The sequence below is a fragment of the Bombina bombina genome, chromosome 5 (assembly GCF_027579735.1).
Source record: "Bombina bombina isolate aBomBom1 chromosome 5, aBomBom1.pri, whole genome shotgun sequence".
Taxonomy (NCBI): domain Eukaryota; kingdom Metazoa; phylum Chordata; class Amphibia; order Anura; family Bombinatoridae; genus Bombina; species Bombina bombina.
The window spans coordinates 106,075,432-106,096,741 of NC_069503.1; the positions used below are offsets into that span (position 1 = coordinate 106,075,432).

The 21,310-nt window shown below is 40.1% G+C and overlaps 1 protein-coding gene across 1 annotated transcript; it reads left to right on the top strand.

The window, feature by feature from the left end:
- The first annotated feature begins 8,041 nt into the window (after positions 1-8,041).
- LOC128660018 (gastrula zinc finger protein XlCGF52.1-like) lies at positions 8,042-18,499 on the top strand. Its single transcript, XM_053713619.1, has 3 exons — positions 8,042-8,158; positions 14,860-15,619; positions 16,042-18,499. The coding sequence occupies exons 1-3, from the start codon at positions 8,140-8,142 to the stop codon at positions 16,541-16,543; spliced, it is 1,281 nt and encodes a 426-aa protein (XP_053569594.1). The 5' UTR covers positions 8,042-8,139; the 3' UTR covers positions 16,544-18,499.
- The last annotated feature ends 2,811 nt before the right edge of the window (positions 18,500-21,310 follow it).

Genomic DNA, 21,310 nt, shown 5'->3' on the forward strand with positions numbered 1-21,310 from the left:
CAATTAATACCGTATTCTATGCCACCAGGTAACCACAGTTAGACAGAGTAAGGATTGGACTAAGTATTAAGCTAAGCAGTAAAGTAAATGTGAACCGGAACCGCATACAAATTACAGCGGTTAAGGGAAAGTTACAAATAAAAAATACACAATCAGGGGAGCAGTATGAACGCGTTCATACTGCTCCCTGCTTGTGGCATAGAATACGGTATTAATTGGTAACAATATTGCAACCACTTTGGCTGCGATAGTAATAGTTTCTCCTTATCGCTACCATTATTAATGTAACCACATAACCCTAGCTTGAGTTCTTAGTATCAGCTTACAATGTTAATAATAGGTAATGAGATTGAGCCAGTTTGGCTTTTGAATCTATAACTTCACATTTAGGCTCCCAGTATGTTAAATCGCCACACACTCATTTGTTGACTCTGTTTGTTAGCTACATTGGTAGCCTCATAGGAGGGTAATCAATAGGTAATAATTTGTAACATTTGTTGCTGGGTACTTTATAGCCTGATAACGTATCAACCACTTGAGACTTTTCCTTATACGCAAGCATAGCCTAAACTTAATGTTAAGGGTTTGAATTTTGGTAGCATTGACAAAGGTAATAATGATTAATGGTATCAGCTATTCTGGCTGAAAATACAATAGGTTCTAGTTGATGCTACCTTCCCATGAACCCCCCCTCCTATATATTGGATGATATGCCTCTCTTTTTGTGATTACCAGATTGGGACCTAATAGTATTTGCCCATACACACAGTCATCCTTATATGTTTTTTAGTTGTTTTTAAATGTCTGTGTTTTTACCCCTTTTTATATATATTTTGAGTAAAAGTTACGTTTTAATCTTTAAACTGGTTATACCCCCCATTTATACTCAATATGGTACCACATATCACCCCCTATAGTACTTAAGAGTGCCACCAAAATGCTTCTTTCTTTTCTTAACTATTCTATATACTAGCACTAGGCACTGCCCTCATGTATGTATATATTGCTATCGGAGGGATTTGGGTGATTGTTTGTTTAGCCTTACCCCTCTGATTTAACCATCAGGGACCTTTTTGTTCAAATTACAAAAGCACACAGTTAGTTGCAGAGTACAGCAATTTATATGTGTAGAATAATAAATATATATATATATATATATATATATATATATATATATATATATATATATATATATATATATATATATATATAAGAAATGTATGCTAGAAAGATTAGAAAAAGAAACAGTACATTTTCTGTTAACAAACAATAAAAGGGTCAAATTAATAATATTGAAATGCTCAGCATTGCATCACATATGTATCTAATAAAATGTTAATATTATATGTCTGTTTGCAACTAAGTTCTGTTAAAATAACAATTTCCATCAATAAAAACATAATATAATGCTGTATCCTGAGATAATTTAGGACACAGAACAATCTCTCACATTTAAATAAACAGTTTGTTTCCTCCTTACTTATCCATATGATAATCACACCCTGAGGGAGAGGCAGGGACTCTGTAGTCATGTGGGACTCTGTATTCATGTGACACCAGAGGGGACAATATACATCTATATGAGAACAAAAGTCCAGGTGTGACCCTCTCATTGCCTCCCAACTGACAAGTTGTACTCATGTGAGTTACACAGAAAAAGGTGACACTCTCACATTAGTATAAATATCTGTTACACTCAGTTATATCACAGGAAGAACCAGACAGACTTCATACTTACAGAGCTTCTGCTAAACGGTAATATGCAAAACCTGACACAAATCTTTATTAACAGCCTGACACTGTTGTGTTTTATATAATGATGAGAAAATATTGTTCTCTTTTTCTTTTTAATGACACGATGAGTCCACGGATCATCTTAATTACTAATGGGATTTTCACCTCCTGGTCAGCAGGAGGCGGCAAAGAGCACCACAGCAGAGCTGTTAAATATCACCTCCCTTCAACCCAGTCATTCTCTTTGCCTACGTTAGTGCTAGGAAGTGGTAAAGTTAGGTGTTAAAAAAGATTCTTCAATCAAGAGTTTAATATTTTTAAAGTAGTTTAAGATTGTGCTGCTTTGCTCTAGGGTGTAGCCGTAATCCATATCAGTCTCTTCAGTAGGGCAGTGGTGGCTTTAGAGCAATGGGAACTGGTGGGACATAATTCTCACTGCGCCTCCCATATTTTATGCTGCCCTAACTCCTAAAGCTTGAGGGACATTACTCAAGTCTTTTATTTCTCCACAGGTCGATGTGAGGGAGAGGACCTCTGAAACCTGGTGAGCTGCCTTGCTGTCAGGCAGAAGTAGAGGTAAGTGCTACTTTAATTTTTCTGGGGTAAACCATAAGAAAGACTCAAAAAGAAGTGAGCACGCTATGTAAAACCTGAAACAAAACATAAAGGGCTCAGGAAAAAAGGGGCACTTTATTGCTGGGGACACTATAAACTTTCCTAGGCTGGAGAGGACTTGAGACAGTGTTACATTGCAGGCACTGGAGCTGGAGAAACGCTAATATATGGCTCTGGTGGTTAAAGCAAAATGACGAACGAAAAAATTTTTTTTTGCTTTGCTTCATGGTAACGCCCACGATGGGCGGATCATACTGAGTTACGCGCCACTTTTGTTGCGCCTCAGTCTGTGACACATTAGAAGTAAAGTTTGTCAGGTCTTTCCTCTTCTGCAGCCCTGAAACAGATCATCTGCTGATTATAGGGGAAGATTAACACTGGTTGCCAGTCAGGTAGGAACACCTCAGCAAAGTAGCTGAGGTGCAGAGGTGTGTTATTCCATTCAATTGTAGTTTGCTAGGCTTCAGTAAAAAAGTTACCGTTTTTAATTTAAAGAGACAGTAACGTTTTTTCATTTAAATTTTTTTATATAAATTTAAATTTTTTATTGGATATTTGGTCAATTGTGAACCAGTATGGACCAAGGGGCCTTGCAAGATGTTACTTGCTCCTTGTGTTTTGATGCCATTGTGGAACCACCAATCCCTTTCTGTTCCTCATGTATTGAGAGGACTTTAAATTATAGGGAAAAGATTTTTTCTGAGCCAACTTTTTCTAAAGCGGGTGTTGTCCAGGAGTCTAATGATGAGGTTCAATATATGCCACAGCTTTCTTCACAAGCGTCCCAAATTTTACTGCCCTCACATGCAGTGCCCTGTGTTTCCTCTCAAACTCCTGCTGGAGTTACGTTAAGGGACATCGCTTTTATCATGTCTTCTACAATTTCAGATGCATTGTCTGCTTTTCCAATGTTGCAGGGAAACGTAAGAGGAAAATCAGATCAGTTAGCGAGGTTTCTGATGCAGTTGTTGCAATTTCGGAGGTCCCCTCCCAGAAGCCTGAAGAGGAGGATACCGTAGTAGCATCTGAAGGGGAAATTTCAGATTCAGAAAGTAATTCCCCTTGCTGATACTGAGGTTGTATCTGTCAGGTTTAAGCTAGAACACCTCCGCCTGTTACTTAAGGAGGTTTTAGCTACTTTGGACAACAGCAACTCCACGGTAGTTGTTCTTGTTCCTAAGAAATCCAGTAAGCTGAACAAATATTTTGAGGTTCCTTCCTCGACAGACGTGTTTCCGGTCCCAGACCGAGCTTCTGAGATCATTGCTAAGGAGTGGGAGAGGCCAGGTATACCTTTTTCTCCATCTCCTATATTTAAAAAGATGTTTCCCATAGCCGACTCTATTAAGGAGGCTTGGCAAACAGTTCCCAAGGTGGAAGGAGCCGTTTCCACCTTAGCTAAGAGAACTACTATTCCCATAGAGGATAGTTGTGCCTTCAAAGACCCTATGGACAAGAAGTTAGAGGGTTTACTCAAAAAGATGTATGTGCACCAGGGCTTGCAATGGCAGCCAGCTGTGTGCATTGCTACCGTCACTAGTGCGGCGGCATATTGGTTCGATGCGTTGTCTGATGCCATCAGGACGGAAACTTCTTTGGATGAAATCCAGGATAGGATATAAGTTCTTAAACTAGCTAATTCCTTTATTACGGATGCTTCCCTTCAAGTTATCAAACTCTGAGCAAAGATTTTGGGTTTCTCTATTCTAGCTTGCAGAGCCTTATGGTTAAAGCATTGGTCTGCAGATGTGTCCTCTAAGTCTAAGCTTCTAGCTATTCCTTACAAGGGGAAAACCTTGTTTGGACCTGGCCTGTCGGAGATTATCTCTGATATAACAGGAGGTAAGGGTCATCTTCTCCCTCAGGATAAGAGAAACAAACAAAAAGGACAACAGAGCAATTTTCGTTCCTTTCGAAATTTCAAGGGAAATTCTTCCTCTACTGCCTCCAAACAGGAACAGACTAAGCCTGCATGGAGACCCAATCAATATTGGAATAAGGGAAAACAATCCAAAAAGCCTGCTGTTGAATCAAAGACAGCATGAAGGGCATGCCCCCGATCCGGGACCGGATCTTGTAGGGGGCAGACTTTCCTTCTTCGCTCAGGCTTGGGTTCGAGATGTTCAGGATCCCTGGGCAATAGAAATTGTGTCCCAGGGATACAAATTAGAGTTCAAAAGTTTTCGTCCCAGAGGCAGGTTTCTGCTTTCAAGATTTTCTGCAGACCAGACAAAAAGAGAGGCGTTCTTACACTGCGTAAGAAACCTTTCCAACCTGGGAGTGATTGTTCCTGTTCCAGTACAGGAACATGGTCTGGGATTTTATTCCAATCTGTTCGTGGTTCCCAAAAAAGAGGGAATCTTCAGGCCGATTTTAGATCTCAAGAGTCTAAACAAATTTCTCAGAGTACCTTCCTTCAAGATGGAAACTATTCGTTCCATTCTCCCTTTGATCCAAGAGGGTCAATTTATGACAACAGTGGATTTAAAGGATGCGTACCTGCATGTTCCCATTCACAGGGATCATCACAAGTTCCTAAGGTTTGCTTTTCTGGACAAACACTTCCAGTTTGTGGCTCTTACCTTCGGTCTTGCCACAGCTCCCAGAATTTTCTCAAAGGTTCTGGTATCGCTGTTGGCGGTGTTTCGATTACGGGGCATTGAAGTGGCGCCCTATCTGGACGATATCCTAGTCCAGGCACCATCATTACAACAAGCAAGATCCCACATGGACATGGTGTTATCCTTCCTGCAATCTCAGGGGTGGAAGGTAAATTTGGAAAAGAGTTCCTTCGTCCCAAATACAAAGGGTAACTTTCTTGGGAACTATAATGGATTCCCTATCAATGAAGATTTTTCTGACGGAAGTCAGGAAATCAAAGATTCTCGATACTTGTCTAGTCCTTCAGTCCACTCCTCGGCCATCAGTGGCTCAGTGCATGGAGGTAATCGGGCTGATGGTGGCGGCAATGGACATCATCCCGTTTGCTCGGTTCCACCTCAGACCTCTGCAGTTAAGCATGCTCAGGCAATGGAACGGATCTTATGCGGATTTGTCTCCTCGAATACTACTGGAGCAGGAGACAAGAGATTCTCTTCAATGGGGTTTGTCTCTGGATCATCTCTCCCAGGGAACCTGCTTTCGCAGACCATCTTGGGTGATTGTGATAACAGACGCCAGCCTTCTAGGGTGAGGAGCAGTCTGGGGTTCCCTAAAGGCTCAGGGAGCTTGAACTCAGAGCCTGTTCTTCCTATAAACATCCTGGAGCTGAGAGCGATCTTCAATGCTCTTCTGACCTGGCCTCAGCCTCGGTCCAGTTTATCAGGTTCCAGTCGGACAGCATAACTTCAGTGGCTTACATCAATCATCAGGGAGGAATGAGGAGTTCCTTAGCGATGACAGAGGTAACCAAGATAATTCAGTGGGCGGAGCCCCATTCTTGCTGCCTGTCGGCGATCCACATCCCAGGGGTGGACAACTGGGAGGCGGACTTCCTGAGCAGGCAGACCTTTCATCCGGGGGAGTGGGAACTCCATCCGGAAGTGTTCTCCAGCCTGATTCTCAAGTGGGATCAGCCGGAATTAGATCTCATGGCATCTTGACAGAATGCCAAGCTCCCGAGATACGGGTCGAGGTCCAGGGATCCCCAGGCTGAACTGATAGATGCTCTGGCGGTTCCTTGAACCTTCAGTCTAGCATACCTATTTCCTCCGTTTGCGCTTCTTCCTCTGGTCATTGCTCAAATCAAGCAGGAGAGGGCATCGGTGATCCTCATTGCACCTGCTTGGCCTCGCAGGATTTGGTATGCAGATCTGGTGGACATGTCATCTCTGCCACCTTGGAGACTTCTAATTCAAGGGCCCTTCCTTCACCCAAATCTAGTTTCTCTGAAGCTGACTGCTTGGAGATTGAACGCTTAATTTTATCCAAGCTGAGTTTTTATGACTCGGTCATAGAGACCATGATTCAGGCTCGTAAGCCTGTAACTAGAAGGATTTACCATAAGATATGGCGTAAATATCTCTATTGGTGTGAATCCAAGGGCTACTCATGGAGTAGAGTTAGGATTCCTAGAATTTTGTCTTTTCTCCAAGAAGGTTTGGAGAAAGGTTTATGGACAAGTTCACTAAAGGGTCAAATCTTGGCCTTATCTATTTTGTTACACAAACGTCTAGCGGATGTCCCAGATGTACAATCATTTTGTCAGGCCTTGGTCAGGATCAGGCCTGTGTTCAAACCAGTTACTCCTCCATGGAGTCTGAATTTAGTTCTCAAAGTTCTTCAAGAGGTTCCGTTTGAGCCTATGCATTCCTTAGATATTAAGTTGTTATCTTGGAAAGTTTTATTTCTTGTTGCTATTTCTTCTGTTCGTAGAGTGTCAGAGCTCTCGGCATTGCAGTATGAGTCCCCTTACCTTATTTTCCATTCAGATAAGGTAGTTTTACGTACTAAATTAGGATTTCTTCCTAAGGTTGTTTCTGATCGGAACATTAATCAGGAGATTGTTGTTCCTTCCTTGTGTCCTAATCCTTCTTCTCAGAAGGAACGACTTCTGCACAATTTAAACATGGTCCCTGCTTTAAAGTTCTACCTGCAGGTGACTAAGGACTTTCGTCAGTCTTCTTCTTTGTGGTTTTCTCAGGAAAACGTAAGGGACAGAAAGCTACGGCTACTTCTCTTTCTTTTTGGCTGAAGAGTATCATACGTTTTGCATTTGAGACTGCTGGACAGCAGCCTCCAGAGAGAGTTATGGCTCATTCCACGAGGGCTGTTGCTTCCTCATGGGCATTCAAAAATGAAGCTTCTGTCGAACAGATTTGCAAGGCTGCAACTTGGTCCTCTCTTCACACTTTCTATAAATTTGATACTTTTGCCTCGGCTGAGGCCGCTTTTGGGAGAAGGGTTCTTCAAGCAGTGGTGCCTTCCATTTAGGTTCCCCGTCTTGTCCCTCCCGTATCATCTGTGTACTCTAGCTTGGGTATTGATTCCCATTAGTAATTAAGATGATCCGTGGACTCATCGTGTCATTAAAAAGAAAAGAAAATGTATGCTTACCTGATAAATTTATTTCTTTTTTGACACGATGAGTCCACGGCCCGCCCTGTTTTTGTAAGAGACAGGTTGTTGGTTATTATAAACTTCGGTCGAATGACTGGGTTGAGAGTGAAGGGAGTTGATATTTAACAGAACTGCTGTGGTGCTCTTTGCCGCATCCTGCTGACCAGGATATGAATATCCCATTAGTAATTAAGATGATCTGTGGACTCATCGTGTCAAAAAAGAAATAAATTTATCAGTAAGCAAAAATTTTCTTTTTGTTATGATAAAGATAAAATATTTCACTTCATATAAGAAACTGAGTTTATGTAAAAAAAAAACCCTCAACTGTACTTATTTAATTTGTTTTTGTATATTTTTCATGTTGTGTTAATGAATTTAATGTTTAGTTATTTCGTTAAAAAGGCTAATTTAATACATAATAATTTACTGCGGTTTGTAAAATTAATTTTAACACCCACAGAGCTAACTGTACTAAATGCTTGTGGTGAATCAATAGCACATATGTAATAACCTAAACAGCTAAACTGTATCACACAAATTGTTATGTGTGCCTTTAATTATACCATACGTACAGTTAATCAGAACTATTATTTATTATTATTTGTCTAAACCATTTAATATACTTTTTACAGACACGGCCAGAGCACTGAGAGATATCAGGTATTGATGTAACTGGAGTGAATAAGGGAACCTTCTTCCTGAGCACAGACATTGGAGCCTGTTATCAGCATGAACTCATATGTGTTAGGTGAGTAAAATAGATATTATGCTGACTTTAATTACTGCGAAAATAGAATAGATCACTCATTAAACAAAACTAAACTATTATATTTATATCTGCGTCTTTAAGAACATTTGTGTCAGTGACGTTATAAAGAAGGACCAGCCCATCATTCCTTACTGTTGGGAAATACTGAAGCTAGCCACCAGGAGGAGGAAAAGACACCCCAGCCAAAGGCTTAAATATTCCCCCCACTCCCCTCATATCCCAGTCATTCTTTACCTTTCGTCACAGGAGGTTGGCAGAGAAGGGTCAGAAGATTTGGAGTAGTTCCTTAGGAATGGTATCTGCCCTTCAATATGGGACTGGAGTTTTAAGCAGTCTTGTCAGCCTCTCAGTATGTATGCATGTATGTATGGGGTACTTGTAAAGCGCGGCTAATCACCCGTAAGGGTCTCAAGGCGCTGCTCATTTTATCGACCTTGGAAGAATGAAAGGCTGAGTGGACCTCGCCGGGGATCGAACCTGCAACACTTGGGTTGCTACAGAGCTCAGCCACAGTGCCTTAGCATGCTGAGCTATCTGTACGACACCAGTGAGAGCATTGACGAAGGTTAGAGTCTTGAGATGCAGGGAGAGTCTTTCTGCGAACCCATCCAGACTACCAACTAGCGTCTTCTAAGCAATCAGTGTTGACAAGTTTCACTGCCTGCTTTTATTTCACTCAAGTCCATGTCAGAAGTAATGCTGCAAGCTGTCACACTTGAGAGGCTGTGTTCCTGTTCCACAGCATGGATTCTGGTAAGATCGTTTCAATTTTACACATATTGTAAACGCTAGAAGATAGGGTCACAGTGTGGCTCCTTTTATCTTTATGGAATCATGGGTTAACATCACCTGAAGGGGATTATTGAACAGGGGGCATTTATGAAATCAGGTCACTTTGATTTATGCTGCTTAAGTGTGAGATGTTATTAGGCTCATAGGCTGATGTGGAACATGCAGGTTACTTTTACTTTCACTTTGAGCGTTGCGCAGCTTATACAGCTTGGCGTGCTTTTTCACATAGCAAGGGTGGTCCTGCCTTTTGGGTGTGGTCATGCTTTCGTTTCCTCTTCCTGACCGATCTATTTACCGGAGAAGACGTTTCTCTGTATTGTCTGGGTCATAGGAGGTGCTGAGTGCCCCAGCCTTTGGGAATATAAAGGTACCGTTTTTTTCATAAGAAATAAAGATGGTTTATTTTCTTCTACTGTTAATACACTAGCTATGGAGGACTCTGATGTGTTAGAGAGTACTCCCTCTTTTCCAAAGAGTAACACCTGTTTGTATTGTGAGGAGGCCTTGGTATATCCACCCTGACAGTTATGTTCCACATACCTTGATAAATTGATTATATCAAAGAAAGTTAATATGTTTGATACCACTGAGCCATCCACCTCTGATGAATCTCCATCCTGTGAGGTGTGTACCCTACATTCATCTCCTGCTGCACATACAGCTTCCCGTAGCATGCCTAATCCTCCATCTGGAGGGGACCTTTTACCACCAGATTTTACAGCGCAGTTGCAAATGGCGGTATTTGTGGCCATTAGTGCTTTACCTCGCCCTGCTAAGCGCAAGTGAAAGGTTAAACATAGCTCTCCTGCCCAGGGGTCATCAAGTGCTTTATTGGATTTATCTGCTTTTCAGGTATCCAAAGATGAGGTTCACTCTGAGGCTTTAGAGAATGAACTTTCTGGGACAGAGTCTGCTGCCTCTAAACCTCGGCTGTGGAGGATCCAGACTTTAGATTTAAGATTGAACATTTACGTTTTCTCCTAAATGAAGTTCTATCTACTTTAGAGGTCCCAGAGGCCAAGTTGCCAGATGAAACTTTAATTCCTAAGTTAGACAGAGTTTAAGAGGACAGGGTAGTACCTTTAACTTTTTCCTGTTCCTGTAAAGATGGCAAATATTGTTAAGAACAAATGGGACAGGATTGGATCTTCCTTTTCCCCTTCGTCTTCTTTTAAGAAATTATTCCCGGTCCTGGACTCTCAATTGGAGTTGTGGAGTTCTGTCCCTAAGGTGGATGGCGCTATCTCCACACTTGCCAAATGCACGACTATCCCGCTTGAGGATAGTTCGCCATTCAAAGAGCCGATGGATAAAAAGATGGAGACTCTTTTAAGGAAGATGTTTCAACATGCAGAATATTTGTTTCAACTGGCGGTGGCTGTTGCTGTGATTGCTGGAGTGGCTACCTACTAGTGCGACTACTTATCTGATTTTTTCAAGGTGGAGGGTCCCCTCAACGTTATCCAGCCTGAATGATAAGCCTTCAGGTTTTTCTGTTCAAGACCGTATGGCACTCTGGTCGAAGTCCTGGTCTGCGGATATGACTTCTAAGTCCAGACTTCTTTGTCTCCCTTTTAAGGGTAAGATTTTATTTGGTCCAGGCCTGGAGTGTATTATCTCCACGGTTACTGGGGGCAAGGGCGCTGCCTTACCGCAGTATAAAAGGAACAGTAAGGGACAGGGTTCCAATTTTTGTTCCTTTCGTTCTGATAAATACCAATGTCAGCAGTCCTCCACTAAGTCAGAGCAAACCAAGAGTACCTTGAAGCCGGCACAGTCCTGGAATAAGTCCAAGCAGAGCAAGAAGCCCACCGATACAATTTCAGCATGAAGGGGCGGCCCCCAATCCGGTTCTGGATCGCATAGGGGGCAGACTGTCGCAATTTTCAGATGCTTGGTTTGGGGACGTGCAGTATCCATGGGTCCTGGAGGTCATAGCTCAGGGATACAAGATAGGTTTCAAGTCTCATCCACCCAGGGGCAGATTCCTCCTCTCAAACCTTTCTTCCAGACCAGAGAAGAGGGAAGTCTTTCTGGGGTGCGTGAGGGATCTGTCCTCCCTAGGAGTCATTGTCCCGGTACCTTTAGCAGAAAGAGGTTTGGGATACTATTCAAACCTTTTCGTGGTCCCAAAGAAGGAGGGAACTTTCCGCCCGATTCTGGACCTAAAGTGCTTCAACAAATTTCTAAATGTCCCCTCGTTCAAGATGGAGACGATAAGGTCCATCCTTCCCTTAGTTCAGGAAGGACAGTTCATGACCACTAAAGATCTGAAGGATGCTTACCTTCACGTTCCAATCCACAAGGAACACTTCCGGTTCCTAAGGTTTGCGTTCCTAGACCAGCACTTCCAGTTCATTGCCCTTCCATTTGGTCTAGCCACTGCTCCAAGAATGTTTATGAAGGTTCTAGGGGTTCTGCTAACAGTTGCCAGAACCAGAGGTATAGCAGTAGCACCATACTTGGATGATATTCTGGTTCAAGTACGATCTTGTCATCTGGTGGAAGACCATTCAGATTCTCTTCTGTTTCTTCTTTAATCTCATGGATGGAAGATAAACTTAGAAAAGAGTTCTCTTATTCCCAGTACCAGGGTGGAATTCCTGGGTACTATAATAGACTCCATATCCATGAAAATATTTCTTACAGACCAGAGATGTTGCAAGTTAGCTTCCGCTTGTCTCCTTAAGGCCCTCTGTGGCTCAGTGTATGGATGTGATTGGTCTCATGGTGTCCAGCATGGACATCATTCCCTTTGCCAGGTTCCATCTCAGGCCGTTGCAGCTGTGCATGCTGAGACAGTGGAAAAGCAATCATTCAGATCTGTCTCAACAGATTTCTCTGGACAACTGGTCAAGAGAATCACTCGCCTAATAGCTCTGTCCAGATCACATGTCCCGAGGGACATCTTTCTTGAGACCATACTGGGAGATTGTGGCTACGGATGCAAGTCTATCAGGATGGGGAGCTGTTTGAGGTTCCAGGAAGGCACAGGAGGAATCCTCCCACCCGATCAACATTCTGGAACTTTGGGCAATCTTCAATGCTCTGAAGGCTTGGCTTCTTCTGGGTTCGTCCCAGTTTTATCAGATTACAATCAGACAATATAACCTTGGTGGCTTACATCATCCACCAGGGGGGAACGAGAAGCTCTCTAGCAATGAGGGAAATATTTTGGATTCTGGAATGGGCTGAGGCCCACAACTGCTCGCTGTCAGCGATCCACATTCCGGGTGTGGACAACTGGGAAGCAGATTTTCTTAGCAGACAATCCTTTCATCTGGGGAATGGTCTCCATCCTGAGGTGTTTGCAGAGATTTGCAAAAGATGGGGGATGCAGGAGATAGATCTCATAGAGTCCCGTCTTAATACCAAGCTACCCAGGTATGGGTCGTGGTCTAGGGATCCTCATGCAGAGCTAATAGATGCATTAGCAGTGCCTTGGAGGTTCAGTCTAATTAATTTTTTCCCGCCGTTACCACTTCTTCCTCGTGTTGGGGCTAACATCAAGCAGGAATAGGCGTCAGTCATACTGATTGCTCCAACGTGGCCGTGAAGGATGTGGTTCGCGGATCTGGTGGGGATGTCATCATCTCCTCTGTGGAAGTTGCCTTGTCGTAGGGATCTGCTGGAATAAGGTCCTTTTTGTTCACCAAAATCTAGATTCTCTGAGGCTGACTGTGTGGAGCTTGAACGCTTAGTCCTAGGCAAAAGAGGTTTCTCTGAGAGAGTTATTGATACTCTCATTCAACCTCATAAACCTGTTACTCGTCGCATCTATCATAAGGTGTGGAGAACTTACTTATTCTGGTGTGAAGAGCGTGGTTTATCCTGGCATAAGGTTAAGGCTGCCAGGATATTTTCTTTTCTCCAGGATGATCTGGTGAAGGGCCTTTCTGCCAGTTCCTTGAGGGGACAGATTTCGGCCATATCTGTTTTGCTGCACAAGAGACTCGCAGAACTCCCTGACCTGCAGTCTTTTGTTTAAGCTCTGATTAGGATCAGAGGATCAGACCTGTATTTAGATCTAATGCTCCTCCTTGGAGTTTGAATCTTGTTCTTAAAGTTTTGCAACAGGCTCCGTTTGAGCCTATGCATTCAGTTGGCATTAAATTGTTGTCCTGGAAGGTTCTTTTTCTATTGGCTATTCCTACGGCGCGCAGAGTTTCTGAAATAGCTGCCTTGCAATGTGAGCCACCTTATCTAGTTTTTCATTCTGATAAGACTGTCCTACATACTAGCTTGGGTTTTCTTCCCAAGGTTGTGTTTGACCACAACATCAATCAAGAGACTGTAGTTCCTTTCCTTATGTCCTAATCCTTCTTCGAAGGAACGTTTACTTCATAATTTGGACATGGTTCGAGCCTTGAAGTTCTATCTAGACAAACTTCTTCTTTGTTTGTTATCTATTCTGGGAAGCGTAAGGGTCTGAAGGCTTATTCGACTTCCTTATCTTTTTGGTTGAGGAGTGTTATCCGCTTAGCTTATGAGACAGCGGGACATAGACCTCCTCAGAGGATTACGGCTCATTCCACTAGAGCAATGGCTTCCTCTTGGGGCTTTAAGAACAAGGCCTCTATGGATCAGATTTGTAAGGCGGCTACCTGGTCCTCCTTACATACCTTTTCTAAATTTTACAAGTTTGACGTTTTTGCTTTGGCTGAAGCAGCTTTTGGGAGAAAGGTTTTGCAGGCTTTGGTGCCCTCAGATTAGGGTCCGCCTCTCTTTTATACCTCTCATTATCATTCAGTGTCCTCTAGAGCTTGGGTATAGTTTTACCAACAGTAAGGAATTATGCCCTGGACTCTCCTTATATTAAGAAGGAAAACATAAATAATGCTTACCAGATCATTTCCTTTCCTTCTGTATAAGGAGAGTCTACGGCCCTTGCCCGTGTACTCCGATGGGCGGACCAAAATTATGTTTTTCTTCTGGCACCATTTATACCCTGATATTTCTCCTACTGTTCCTTGTTCCCTTGGCAGAATAACTGGGATACAAGGGAAGTGTGGGGAGTATTTAAGCATTTGGCTGGGGTGTCTTTGCCTCCTCCTGGTGGCCAGGTTCAATATTTCCCAACAGTAAGGAAAGATGCTGTTGACTCTCCTTATACTGAAGGAAAGGAAATTATCTGGTAAGCATAATTCATGTTTTTGCTGAGGAGTAGGGTAAAAAATACTACTCCCCTCTTTGTCCTTTTAGTCAGATTATGTCTAACAACTGTCTAACCTCACCCCCTGACCTGGTTCATTACTCAGAACACCTGCAACTGCACCTTCCCCTGCCCTGCCCTCACTCATGGAACACCCACAACTCACCTAGTGTTCCCCACCCCAGAACCACCACTGATTTGTGTGCTAAATTTTACAGTGAGTATTATGAAACTAATAAAGTTTTTGGCTGTTTATATAAATAGAATAAACACAGCCGAAAGCTAAAGATTATCATAAGGTCACTGCTTCTTACCCTCTCAAAAACTCACACTGATTATTAGTCAATGATGATTAAGACATCATGTTCTCACCCATTTGGTTGAGCATAAGCCAGGCAGCACTGTATGTGCATTTGCTTGTGCAATGTTAAATGAGGATGGTGGATGCCACCTCTCTTGCCCATAATACAGATTTACTTTTTCCCTGGCTGAGAACATTATCCACACGCACCTTGTTTAATGTGGCCCTATAACTTGTTTTCATCAGTAATTTAGGTTACTATGATGTTGTAATGTTTACATTCTATCTCATGCTATTTGTGATTTACAGGTAAATAAATTTAAAAATACAAAACGGAAGACATTTTTGATTATATATATTTTTTTAATCGAGATGGGTTATATTATAAATGAATTAACAGTCTTATTTTTCTTTATTCTATTTCTTTTTATGTAGACAAACACATCAATAGTTCATATCTATCCTTCACTACAGGAAGCATCAGAATGATACCGCAAATTCCAATAGTCTTAGACACCAATGACTATTCACAAACATTGGGGATATCAAAACATATATTTAAAGAAAATGATGAATTGTCAGGAACTGGGAAGCAATCATTATGTACAGAGAGTAATTTAGTCATCAAACAAGAGGACAACATTTATGACTTATCTAGTGAAATTATTATCCCTGAGGATAAACCACACACATTTACTGAGTTTTCAAAACATAGTAAAGAAGGGAAAAGTCTACAGTCTAGCCAAATAACTAATTCAAAGGAGAAACCTTTCAAATCTACAGAATGTGAGAAAAGATTTAGATGGAAGTTTCATCTATTAGAACACCACAAAATTCACACAGATGAGAAGCCACACACATGTACTGAGTGTGGCAAATGTTTTACACAAATGAATCATCTGAGAACTCATAAAAAGATTCACACAGGAGAAAAGCCGTTCACATGTACAGAGTGTGGAAACAGTTTTACACAAAAGAGTGATCTTAAAAAGCATGAAAGGATTCACACAGGGGAAAAGCCATTCACATGTACAGAGTGTGGAAACAGTTTTACACAAAAGAGTTATCTTAAAAAGCATGAAAGGATTCACACAGGAGAAAAGCCATTCACATGTACAGAGTGTGGAAAAAGTTTTACACAAACGAATTGTCTGAAAACTCATGAAAGGATTCACACAGGAGAAAAGCCTTTCACATGTACACAGTGTGGAAACAGTTTTACAGCAAAGAAAAAATCTGAAAAGACATAAAAAGGATTCACACAGGAGAAAAGCCTTTACATGTACAGAGTGTGGAAAACGTTTTACACAAAAGAGTGAGCTGAAAAGTCATGAAAGGATTCACACAGGGGAAAAGCCGTTTACATGTACAGAGTGTGGAAAAACGTTTTACACATAAGAGTGAGCTGAAAAGTCATGAAAGGAGTCACACAGGAGAAAAGCCATTCACATGTACAGAGTGTGGAAAAAGTTTTACAGCAAAGAGTAATCTGAAAAGTCATGAAATGATTCACACAGGAGAAACGCCTTTCACATGTTCAGAGTGTGGAAAAAAATTTACACAAATTAATTGTCTGAAAACTCATGAAAGGATTCACACAGGAGAAAAGCCATTCACATGTACAGAGTGTGGAAAAAGTTTTACACACATGAGTAGTCTGAAAAAACATGAAAGGAGTCACACAGGGGAAAAGCCTTTCACATGTACAGAGTGTGGAAACAGTTTCATACAAAAGAGTGATCTTAAAAAGCATGAAAGGATTCACACAGGAGAAAAGCCGTTCACATGTACAGAGTGTGGAAAAAGTTTTACAGTAAAGAGTTATCTGAAAAAACATGAAAGGAGTCACACAGGGGAAAAGCTTTTCACATGTACAGAGTGTGGAAAAAGTTTTACAGAAAAGAGTCATCTGAAAACTCATGAAAGGATTCACACAGGAGAAAAGCCATTCACATGTACAGAGTGTGGAAACAGTTTTACAGCAAATAGAAATCTGAAAAGACATAAAAGGATTCACACAGGAGAAAAGCCTTTCACATGTACGGAGTGTGGAAAAAGTTTTATACAAATGAAATTTCTGAAAACTCATGAAAGGATTCACAAGGGAAGAAATCTTTAACAACTTTAGAAAGTGGGAAAAAAGGTTTTTATTGAAATCGGGTATCACAAAACACCAAATATTTACACACAAATAAACTTTATATACACAGTGTACAAACCTTTTTACAATTATTGTAAAGAGTACAAACTCTCTAAATAGAAGCATCAAAAAGGATAATATTGTAAATAATACTTTCTAAATCCCAGTTATAAAAGCCCCAGATTTAAAGTGCTCATGTGCACCTCAATTTCTCTCATATAAATGTGATAGAATACAAACACCACACAGAATATACAAATCTGTCCTCATACTGACCAGTTTACACAACCATTCACCAGTGTTAGAGTTATACGTTTTTATTTATATCAAAAGAAAAAGTTTATAGAATTTGGAGACGTAGCTCCATCAATGTGTATACAAAGCCAATTCCATTTTCGTAATTAAGATTAATATACAAGCGAAAGAGAACACTGTCACATTAATAAAGAAACTTGTAAACATTTAAATTAGACTGGGTTTACAAGGTGTGGCAAAATAAAGAAACAACATTATTGATGTATTAAACAACATAAAACTACATTGCTGCATGTTAATTTCACAAACAGACATGCTATATTCTAAACAGAAAATAATTCAGAGTATATAACATAATATTTTGTCTGTAGCACTTACAGTGATGCTATTAGAAGACTTTAGAGCCCTAAACCCTTAGATACCTTATTTTATATTGTTGAGTATTTTTTCTTTATTCTTATTTTATTGTTGAGGTTCATATATAAAGTTACGTACATTGTTTAAGACGTAATTTAAGGCAACTGAACATAGCTTTGTCATCTCAAAATTACAAAGTAAAAAAAAACAAAAAAAAACATCATAATATGTAGATTACTTTTCCAATTCCTCATGTTAATAAACTTTTTCTGTACAGCGACTAAAGAAAAAAAAAACTCCAGTTTTCTGTCCTCCTAATGTTATTACTACAAAAACTAAAATCACCAGAAGAAAACACACAAAGCAAAGCAAAGAGGGAAAAAAAAAGGACCTAAATAAATAATTCTCTTCGTCAATCTCCCCAATTATAACGCCATTCTCCTCTTAGTTTTGCTTCTAATATCAAAATAGAATCTTTGAAAGGATAAATTATATACTTCTGACGTTCTAACTCCAATGATTTTATATAACTTTCCCATTTCCTGAGAAAAGTTTTAATTTCATCTCGCTTCTTTAGGGGATTACCAATTTTTTAAAATCAACTTCCTACCTAGGAGAATGACTGTATTAAAAAAAAAATACATTCATTACCAAATGCATCATGTTTAGTCAAAAAAAAAGCATATGCAGTACATCAAATCTCACTGGGCAACTGGAGTCGTCGTTTTAGATTTGTTTATAGCAAAACCTGAAAAAGATTTAAATGTTTCCAAGGCCTTCAACAATATCGGTGTATATTTAGCAAGATCATCTGTGAACACTAGCATATCATCTGCATATAGAGCTAACTTCACAAAATTATTTTTCCATTTTATTCCAGTGATATTTTCCTATGCCAGATTAAATAATAAAGGAGAAATTGGACATCCCTGCCTAGTACCCCTACTTAACATAAAACAAGTTGATTGTATGTCATTTACACAAATTGTCGCAGTAGGGGAGTTATATAATAATTGTATCATATTAAAAAAAAATTACCCTTAAATCCATAATTAGTAAGTGACACAAATAAATGGTGCAGGAGGTTGTTAATCTATTTTTTATAACGTCTTGGGAATAACGTTTTTCTTATTGATGGTTAATTTGCCCCTTACTTGTGGTGTGAATCTTAGGCTACAATATAAGATACAAATATGCTAAAATTGTGAGCGTTATAGCTTTTTAAAGCAGATTTGGAAAAATTGTGTGCTTTTTTACTCCTTAAAGGCGCAGTACTGTTTTTCAAAATTGGTGTTTTCTTCAATAAATAAAGTGTTTTCAAGACTTTTTGTGGTTATTACTAGCCTGTTCAACATGTCTGACATTGAGGAAAGTCAATGCTCTATGTGTTTAGAAGCCATTGTGGAACCCCCACTTACATTATGTCCCTTATGTACTGAAAGGGCCTTAAATTGTAAAGAACATATTTTAGGTGATAAAATATGTCTAAGGATGATTCTCAGTCTGAAGAAAATCAGTTATGCCATCCAATTCTCCCTAAGTGTCACAACTTTTAATGCCCACTCAAGCGACGCCAAGTACCTCTAGTGCGTCTAATTCTTTTACTCTGCAAGATATGGCTACAGTTATGTCTACTACCCTTACAGAGGTATTATCAAAACTGCCAGTTTACAGGGTAAGCGCAGTAGGGTCAGGTATTAAGGTAAATACTGAGTCCTCTGATACTTATTGGCCATTTCCGATGTACCCTCAACAGTGCTCTGATTTGGGGGTCGGGGAATTGCTGTCTGAGGGTGAACTTTCAGATTCAGGAAATGTGTTGCCTCAGACAGATTCGGACGTGATGTCCATTAAATTTAAGCTTGAACACCTCTGTCTGTTACTCCAGGAGGTTTTAATGACTTTGGATGATTGTGACCCTATTGTCATCCCACCAGAGAAATTGTGTAAGATGGATAAATATCTAGAGATACCTATTTACACTGATGGTTTTTCCAGTCCCTAAAAGAATTTCGGACATTGTTACAAAGGAATGGGATAGACCGGGCATTCCGTTCTCTCCCCCTCCTACTTTTAAGAAAATGTTTCCCATATCTGACACCATGGTTCTTGGCAAACGGTCCCTAAGGTGGAAGGAACTATTTCTACCCTAGCAAAGCGTACAACTATACCTATTGATGACAGTTGTGCTTTCAAAGATCCTATGGATAAAAAATTAGAGGGTCTTCTAAAGAAATTGTTTATTCATCAGGGGTTTCTTCTGCAACCTATAGCTTGCATTGTCCCAGTTACTACTGCAGCATCTTTTTGGTTCAAGGCTCTAGAGGAGTCTCTTAAGGTTAAGACCCCATTAGATGATATTTTGGATAGAATTAAGGCTCTCAAGCTAGCTAATTCTTTTATTACTGATGCCGCTTTTCAAATGGCTAAGTTAGCAGCGAAAAATGCAGGTTTTGCCATTTTAGCTCGTAGAGCGTTATGGCTTAAATCTTGGTCTGCTGATGTGTTATCAAATTCTTAACTTTTAGCTATTCCTTTTAAGGGTAAGACCCTATTCAATTAGAAAAAGAGAAACCCAGAAATTAGAAGGCAGCCTATTGATATGATCAGCGTGAACAACAGACGTGTAAAGTGCAAAGTGCAATACAAGAACCCCTCTGGATTCACAGTGTAATAACCTGTTCCGTAGCTCCAGGTGAACAGTGGAGATCTCACTCACCCAATCCCATAGGTAAGGCAGGTATCGCCGAACGCGGCTGTTAGTTCTGTCCGGACGCCTCTGTGTAGGCGCGGCCTGGTCCTGGCCAATGAAGCACACTCTGGAACGAGGCAGGGAAATCCTTGCTCCGCCTCAACTTATTCCAGACACCTGCTCCTCCGGTGAAACAATACAGCTCCGCCAGTGACGTAGTGAAAAAAGTCCCTGCTCGAAAAACACTGCTGGGTTCAAAGTTGCAATGTGTACACTCTCTCTTATGTAGAAACAACTAAGCACAGATTGGAACAGCCAATCTCCGGACAATATAAACTTCGAAAAGAGAAAGTTGAGACTGTTCCATAAAATCAGTTCCTTTATTTGATTATTTAAAAAACGGCAAAACACAGCAACAAAAGGACATGGTGTAGAAGGCGCAGCACAGTCTGGCTTACGCATTTCGGATATAATCCGTAGTCATAGCCTACTGTGATGTGCTCTACACCTGGTTTAAAAACAAGGTAAAACAAGTGTGATTGGTACAAATTTACAAACACGCCCTCAGCTTTCTACCAATGTCTACATTCATTCTGGTTAACTCTCTAATGTCTGGAAAGCACAATCCTAAAACGCTATATATGTATATACACATTATATTACATATGTTTCTATTAGCACAATTCAGAAGTGAAAATACACTAAAATGGTTACACATATTTCTCTCACACATAAGCAAAAGGGGGGGGGACACAATAATAATAGAATAGTCAATGTGATAAATTTTCCAACAATGGTCACAAAAATGTATCTAATATATAGATAAATGAAGGAATGGATATAATATGGGGGAATATGCATATTGAAAAAAAAGGAGAGAAAGGATGCTTTTATTGCCAATGCTATCTATACAAGTGCCCATTATGTTAATAATAATAGTTCCTCTATACACGATACACTACATTCAATAACATATTAATGATGCTAATATTAATATTTCTATTTCATGTATAGACTAGGCAGAAAAAAAGAAAATAATCAAATTACAAAGTCAAAAGGTCACCCCAAAATTTGAAATTGGAAACATTATTTAGAAACTAGATACATCTATGGAAAATACTAATGAGATAATAGCTCAATATCCTAAGCAAATCACAACATAGGATGAATATTCAGTTTGAAAGTGTTGAAATATTATATTGACTAAAAAGTTGATTAAATTAAATAAATTGTGTATTATACATATCATAATAAAAAGTTGATAAATCTATCCACTATGGAAATAGGTGCTGCCAATGATTATTGTGGATAAATAGGTAACTACCCCTGCTGGGATAATGTTAGAATTATTGGCAAGAAAAACACAAGAAACATTACTGATGTGTCATGAGATAATGAAATTGTAATCGAATTCATTCCCACAAGTTCATTAATAATAATCT

Excerpts from the sequence above, each read along its gene's own strand:
- LOC128660018 (XM_053713619.1), top strand. Across the intron at positions 15,620-16,041 it reads ACAGGAGAAAAGCCTTTCAC|ATGTACAGAGTGTGGAAAAA; the intron begins ATGTACACAGTG and ends AAAGCCATTCAC.